The sequence below is a fragment of the Chenopodium album genome, chromosome 12 (genome assembly GCF_948465745.1).
Source record: "Chenopodium album chromosome 12, dcCheAlbu1.1, whole genome shotgun sequence".
Classification (NCBI taxonomy): Eukaryota; Viridiplantae; Streptophyta; class Magnoliopsida; order Caryophyllales; family Amaranthaceae; genus Chenopodium; species Chenopodium album.
This window is the reverse complement of record NC_137845.1, coordinates 2029273-2036639: the sequence shown is the minus strand read 5'-3', so window position 1 is coordinate 2036639 and position 7367 is coordinate 2029273. Positions and strand designations below refer to the sequence as shown.

At 35.2% G+C, this 7367-nt stretch overlaps 2 protein-coding genes across 2 annotated transcripts; one reads left to right on the top strand and one right to left on the bottom strand.

Annotated features, from left to right (window-relative positions):
• The first annotated feature begins 205 nt into the window (after positions 1–205).
• On the top strand, positions 206–4942 carry LOC145571554 (uncharacterized). The gene is made up of 9 exons (XM_081630588.1): positions 206–577; positions 735–820; positions 917–964; positions 1388–1476; positions 1607–1660; positions 3484–3551; positions 3669–3715; positions 3880–3977; positions 4536–4942. The coding sequence occupies exons 1-9, from the start codon at positions 519–521 to the stop codon at positions 4638–4640; spliced, it is 654 nt and encodes a 217-aa protein (XP_081486714.1). The 5' UTR covers positions 206–518; the 3' UTR covers positions 4641–4942.
• Positions 4943–5378: 436 nt separating this feature from the next.
• On the bottom strand, positions 5379–6680 carry LOC145571553 (aquaporin TIP1-3-like). The gene is made up of 3 exons (XM_081630587.1): positions 6442–6680; positions 6080–6330; positions 5379–5845 (listed from the first exon to the last, which is right to left on the bottom strand). Exons 1-3 carry the CDS (start codon positions 6572–6574, stop codon positions 5483–5485), a joined length of 747 nt encoding a protein of 248 aa, XP_081486713.1. The 5' UTR covers positions 6575–6680; the 3' UTR covers positions 5379–5482.
• Positions 6681–7367: the final 687 nt, after the last annotated feature.

The following is a 7367-nucleotide window of genomic DNA, read 5'->3' as shown; positions in this document are numbered from 1 at the left end:
GTCAACCAAACAAAACCCCAGTATCTAAATTTCCATGATTTTCTATTTCCCCTATTTCTTTTGTGCAACCAAAGAACACCTAAATATAGATAGTTGATTGTTTAAAAAACCAAAAAAAAAAATAAATAGTTGATAAATACTACTATTAAAGAGTTTTATATGTAGCCGACCACACCATGTTAGGAAGGGGCAATTGTCTGTGTTAATATGAGCGAATCATTCACTAAACTCCCAGAAATAAAAATTCTTAGAAAGGTGATGTTTAATTGAGCAAAATTATGTAGTCTATACTTTGTTTCACAATAACTGATGCCCAAATTACCTAAAGCGATGACAGTTATTTATTTATTTTCTTTTTAATGGGAGATAGTGAGATACGGTTGATATTATCCATTTATTCGCAAAAGATAATGAAACCCACACTCATAAATTTTTATACTTTCTCACAAAAAATTTGCAGTATTTATCTGAAAAATTCGCCTTTGAAGCTCTGAATTTCGCATTTTTTTTTAGCAACAATGCCTCGTTTGTCCAATTTATACCTTTTCACTTACAATTTTGCTCAAACTATTGGTTGGTAATTCCTCTGCAAAACCCTTCATTTTATTTTAAAATATATTTATCAAATTTGACTATGATTACGTATTTGTTGTGATTTTTGAAATATTATTATTATTTTAGCACTGCATATTGCATATTGCATATTATTAGTTAAATGTCTTCTATAATTGCAGGGCAGTTGCATTGATACAGATTTTAGTAGGGTTTAGTTCCACTAAATCTTTCAATGGGGCCTTTGCCTCTTCTGGGCAAATTATTTGTAAGTACATTTTTATTTCTACTTGCATTTTTTTTTTCCTGATTTAATTTACAACTTAATTTACATTAAATTAATTTGATTTTTGTGGGTGCCAAGGTTTATTGCAAAAAGCTGCATTCTTGGAAGTTATTCATGGAGCTTTAGGTATATGTTCTTCTATCGTTTCTTTTTACTGAGTATTATTTTGTTATTATGGCTGTACTCTTTAGTAATTTCTCAGTTTCATAAAGATGGTTCCAATTTGAATTATTTGATTATCGTTATGATCTATTTGTTCTTGATCTTATTACATTTGTCTCAACGTGTATTTTCAAAATATCAACTTTTATACTTAATTAGAGATATTAACCTTAAAAGTTTTTACATTGGTAAACTTGAAAAGGTAAAGTGTAACCATCTTCATGAAATAGAGGTAGTACTTCTTTTGTCGGTTTTAGTTGTCATAGTGCTAATTTGAATCGTACCATTGACGTGACAATTGTGTCTAAATGAAGCGAGTATTAGAGTATGTAGTTGTATCTCATGGTAGTTGCACTTTTCATTTCTGTGTTTTTGTGGTAATGAAAGGTATTGTGCCAAGTGGAGTGTTGTTGCCTCTAATGCAATGGGGAGGAAGAAGCCATTATCTTCTGGCAATTGCAGGGAAAATTGTTGAGGTTTTAGCTTGACCCCCTTGTATACATCTTTTGAGCTGCACTTAATTACTTAGTGTTTACATGCTTTTTTTATTCAATGTATTATGAGGGAGGTTCTAATTGTTAGTTATACTTTTTGAAACCTTTGCAGTTACAGACGTCTCCTTCCATTTTCATAACGTTTGTTGCCTGGAGCATCAGTGAAGTGAGTTACTTCAACTTGTTTAATTTTCTGCCTAAACAGTTTTCCAAGTCTCAAATCATTTTGGGACTAAGGCTTTGTTGTTGTTGTTGTATACTGAGATATATGGATTGCTATCTCCTCTTACACAACTTGTCATTATATATGGAGTGAAACTGTTACGAATCTGCATTGCTAGACACAGTTGAATCAACCTTAACAATTTTTAGTTTACTCCATTGGCTTGTGAAGACCACTATAAAACTTTGTTTATTTCACTGGACCCCCGCCGGGGGGGGGGGGGGTTTCTACGTTTTAGGTCTAAATAAGCTCAATGAGTTTAGCTAAAGATTGAGCTAATAAGTTCTAGACTAATAAGCTTAGATAGTTTAGCTCAGATTATAATTCATTTCCCAAAATATAAGGTGCTACAGGTCCATCTTATGCTTGATAAGTTTAGATCAGTTCATGGAGATGGTTCAGATAAACACAATTTTGGGATGTTGATACTTTAGCAGTTTTTCAGGTGAAAAGAACAAGCCTGAAATGGGTGTATCTTTAATAATGCTTGAAATTGATTTTCTTAGGATGTTTTTTTATCAACTACATGTTCATAGCATTCTTTTATCCGTTCAAATCCATAATATCTACAAATAGATACCAATGTATAAAAGCTGGCCAATCTGTCTATTAATAGGAGTACTAGGGATAGTGTAGCTGCTACTTTGTGTGTCTTAAATTGTGCTTACTACTTTACTGATAAAATTGGAGTTATAGGACAAACAGGTTCTTGATTCTTTCCAAAAGGGGGATCATGTTCAAGTAACTTGACAAATAAATGTTTTGTCTAATTCTGAATCCTTGGGATCACACCAGTTCAAGAATCCTTGACGTGTAGATCATAGATTAGGTCTTTGACATTGGTGATGCTGTGTTCAAATGGGAGGAGTTTGTGATGTAAAAAGGAACCGACAGGAGATGCACTCAGTTGTTATAGGGATAGTTAAGTTATTATCAATATTCAACTGTATATGGCAGTCACAACCACTATCAGAATAAAATAACAGTATCACCTCTGCATCAATGCTGGAGGAGCATTAGCATTTTTTAGACTTTTGAGATTCCTCAGAAAGATGCAGAATCAGATTCTTGTAAAGTGGTACATGCTATTATCTGATGGAATCCTATAATTGCCTCAAACAAAAGCCCCTTATATTAAAAAGGAGAAGGCCTATAAGATAGAATTTGATACTTGTGAATATAAGAAGTAAAGAAGGGACCGGAAAATCGTTCATGGATGAAGCATCTTGACTAACTTGAAGGGACTTGTGTCTCTGTTGCTGTTTTTCACAAATTCTTGATCTGTTTGCCCTAAATTAGTATCTCAATTCGCAGTTTATTATATTCTGTGCAACAATTTTGAGACCTTTGCTGATTGATAGAGTGTAATTGTAACACAACCATAGAATAATATTTAATGTAACCAAAAAGGATGATGACACATCTTGGAGCATAGACCAAAGTTTGCATGTGAGACATTTACACTGGGATGGAGTATGCTAGAAAGACTAGCGTCACTGATAAATTATCCTATAGGACCTTAAACGTACAGTTTTTGCCTTGATAATTTCATGTACTTTCTATTTGATAAGGGAATAGAGTTTAGATTTGATGAGCATTCAAATGCTCATTCAGAGGCTTTGGTTCTGCTATATTTGAGTTCCTTTGATGATCTAATATTTTTGGTTTTGCAACTTATGCTGCCATTGCACATCCATTCATCACCTGTGCTATTTTTTCTTTGGTTATTTCATTTGGGAATAATCTAATGCTTATAATTTATACAGATAATTAGGTACTCGAACTATGCTTTGAGTTGTATTGGAGATTGTCCATATTGGTCAACTTATGTCAGGTTTGCTCAATTCCTTATATGAAGCTCTTGCTTCCTGTAGATAAATGTGTAATCACTTGCAATTCTATTGCCAAGTATCTAACTATCCTTGTTCATTTGAACAATTGCCTCTATCAGGTACACTGTTTTCATCCCTCTGTATCCAGTGGGAGTTGCTGGTGAAAGTAAGTCCGCCTATCATATCACTGTATTGGCTTTCTTTTCCTTGTATATTTTGTTTGTAACATAATAAAGAATTGTTTAGTTTCTTTTGTATTGTTGCTGCTCAGCTCATTCCTTAAGTGCGCGTAAAGTAGTTGTTAATAGTGTTGATTTTCATATTTTGCAGTGTGGCTCATGTACCAAGCACTTACTTACATAAAGGAGAAAGACCTTTACAAAGATTTTTTCAGTGTCCTCCCTTTCAGCTATCACACTTTTGTTCAGGTAATTCATAACCTGCTTTTCAATATACTATGATGCTCTTCTTTAATACTAGGTTGACATGTTTTAACCATCTTCTCATGCTCTAGTTTTGGTTATAGCCTCAGGGTATAAAATTTGCAAACACTTGGCATTGAAAATACGAGTGTTTTACTTGGTTACAATTTAATTGTTTTATACCTTGTTTTGGGTTCCTAGCAGGCAAATTTCTGTTCACCTTATTTTCACTTATTTCAGGAAAATTAAGTTCAAATAATCTTATCAGGGTTAATGAGTTCAGATAAGATAAGTTCAGGAAAAATAAGTTCAGATAAGTTGTGATAAGGGTTAACCAGGGCTACCTAAGTTCAATTTTATAACTAAAATAAGTTCTAATAAGGGCTAATAAGTTCAGATAAATTCAGATAAGTAAAAATCAGGTGAATAGAACGCACCCTAAATGTTGAATTACTTGTTCAGTGCACTTTTGCACATTATTTCTGTAATACGAAGTATGTAGCAGTATCATATGAAAGGCCATTTGTATATGTCTAACACTAAGATGATCCTTCTTTGTGTTAGGTTGTTCTTTTTTGCTACCCTCTTCTTTGGATGAAACTTTACCTGCATTTACTGAAACAAAGACGATCTAAGCTGCGCAAACACCATGAGAAAAAAAGAGAGTGAGCATCTTAATGCAGTCTCTGCAATCTTGCAATGGATTAATGGGTAGAATTTATATTCTATATGTATCTCCAGTATTGTTGATTCTTGATTACTTGAGGTTAAACCAATAATCACTCTTTTTCTCAGCTGTGTCATATATTCTCGTCTATGCAATACGGCTGAATATTTGTTTCTAGCTAAACTTTCTGTCATTGTCACCCTCCAGTTAAGAATTAGTAGCTATATATTTCAAACCTTAGGTGCTGATGTACATTGTAATTTTTTTTGACAAAAAGTTAAAAATAGTGATGCTCATCCCTACATTCATAATTGTCAGTTTATTTGTTGGTTCTTGAATATTCTGTATTTGATACCAATTCCACTTTATAATACCTTTAGTTGAATATATAACATTATTTAACTTCTCTTCCCTAAGGTCTGATGTAACTGTAAGATTCTGATTTTTTCTCGATATCAGATGAACCAGAAACATTGATTATGGATGAAATAAATTGTGTTTATCTTAAAATTTGTCCGTAACTTGCCTTATGACTGTTGACTAGTAATCTTTTTATTCCTGGGTAGTCTGGTTAATGGTGATAGTTAAACCTGGTTTTGTGAAATTATTCCAGATAACAATAAGTGCAACAAGTAAAACTAACATGATTCATTGAAGCAAATAATATACTATTCACCATGATTCACAATTGAACACTACCAAATTTTCTTGGCAAAATGCTAGAAAATGGAAAAAGCACTCAAATCATTTGGGGATAAAAAAACATATACAACCCATCAACTGCCTTACAAACATATTGGCTGATGAAAGGGGGGAGATTTTCTTTTAATTATCTGTTGAGAAATTAGGGAAGTTCCTCGTAGTTGTCTGGCTGGATGAAGATGCAGTGGTAGACGAGAGCAGCGATTGAAGAACCGATGAATGGGCCAAGCCAGTAGACCCAGTGGTTGTCCCATGACCAGCTGACAACAGCAGGGCCAAAGGACACTGCAGGGTTCATGGATGCACCGTCAAAGGCACCACCAGCCAAGATGTTAGCACCAACAATGAGACCAATGGCCAAGGGGGCAATGATGCCAATGTCACCCTTCTTGGGGTCAATAGCAGTGGCATAGACTGTGTAGACAAGTCCGAAGGTCATCACGATTTCAAAGACAAGGGCATTCCAGACAGTCACTCCAGAAGATAGAGCAAACGCAGAGGTTGGCTGAAACAAGATAAAATCAGTTCAGGTTAGTTTTTGAGCATAATGCTTAGATCAACAAAATGAAAAAATTACAATTACTTCCAAGAAGCTTGCTTTCGGAACACCCAAGGGATTGGAGGTTTGGGGGGGCGGGGGGGGGGGGGGGGGGGGGGGTGTGGGGGGGACGGGTAAAGTGAAGAAATAAGTCAAAGTAGAACTGCATGAAAGGAATACTAGGGATTCATGTTTAATTACCAGTCCACCGGTGGAGAAGTTGAGGAGGAGGCAAGCAACCACGGCACCAAGGCACTGAGCGATCCAGTAGAGGATAGTGCAAAAGAAGGAAATTTTACCACCAAGGAAAGCACCAAGGGTGACAGCAGGGTTGACATGACCACCAGAGATGTTAGCACCCACTGATACGGCCACAAATAGCGCGAAACCATGAGACAATGCAGCAGCTACCAGACCAGCAGGGGATGCAGGACCATCACCTGTAAGCTTGCCTGTGTCCCAAAACATAATTAGTTAGTTTGCCTTTGAAAGTTTTCACCAGCTAAGGTAGTTGACTTTATATAAATAAGGTTAGTTAGTGATCATGGATTAGTGAAACTTACCAAATGCCATGCCAGAGCCTTCTCCAGCAAAAACAAAAATAAGCATGGAGATAAACTCAGCCAATGCAGCCTTGAGGGCAGCAGGCTTTGTGGCCTCGGCCGGTGAGCCGATATCGATTCTAGGGATTGCCATTCTTGAAATGCTAGTTAAACTCTTAACAGCTTTTACTTGCTATTAAGCTTGTTCTTCTTAGCTCTGTGATGCATTAGACTGCTTTAGGACTGTATTTATATAGTTGTCATGTAAAGGTTTTGAAGAGAAAACTAGGCTCTCCCTTTTAATTTTTATTTATTTTTTTACAAAAATTATAATATTTTGTAATATAAAAATTAAAAATAGAAATAAAAATGTGGGTTTGAAGTCAATGGATGGAGGGAAGGGGGGGTGGCTTGATGTTTTTGCCCTTTTGGGTAGGGCAAATAGTCTGAGCCTCCGGATTGTTCCCATTTTGCCACGTGGCATATAGATATGATCAAACGGTGGATATCACTGTTGATCACCGGCCAAAAGTAGTGGTGATGGGTCCATCAATCATTGATCAAGTCTTTACATGAACAGGCCAATTAAGATTAGTTTATAAACTTAAAACAGTTTAATGTGTGATTAGAGGAGTGGTTAGGTGAGTTGGCTTGCCTCCACTTCGTTGTTGTTAATCTTATATTCTTATGTCATTCTGATTATTTTGATTAGTGATAATAATCGAGTGCTTGTTTTTTTGTGTAATAGAGTATGTTAATTTCTTGTTTAGTGGAGAATTGTAGATTATTAAAGTGCTTAATTAAATTGAACTTAATAATGGAGAAAACTCCTAATGTTTAAATCATCTATCCTCCAACCAAATTAACTCGCAGCTCTTTTATGTACTTCCCTTTGTTTCATATTAGTATAGGAGGATTTTAAATAAAAACCATGGTTTTTAAGGTTG

Bases quoted from the DNA above. Each gene is read 5' to 3' on its own strand.
- LOC145571554 (XM_081630588.1), top strand. From the start codon at position 519: ATGCCTCGTTTGTCCAATTTATACCTTTTCACTTACAATTTTGCTCAA. The intron at 965-1,387 runs GTATATGTTCTT...TGGTAATGAAAG, and splicing joins AGTTATTCATGGAGCTTTAG to GTATTGTGCCAAGTGGAGTG. The intron at 1,661-3,483 runs GTGAGTTACTTC...TAATTTATACAG, and splicing joins TTGCCTGGAGCATCAGTGAA to ATAATTAGGTACTCGAACTA.
- LOC145571553 (XM_081630587.1), bottom strand. From the start codon at position 6,574: ATGGCAATCCCTAGAATCGATATCGGCTCACCGGCCGAGGCCACAAAG. The intron at 6,331-6,441 runs GTAAGTTTCACT...TTTGGGACACAG, and splicing joins AGGCTCTGGCATGGCATTTG to GCAAGCTTACAGGTGATGGT. The intron at 5,846-6,079 runs GTAATTAAACAT...ATCTTGTTTCAG, and splicing joins ACTTCTCCACCGGTGGACTG to CCAACCTCTGCGTTTGCTCT.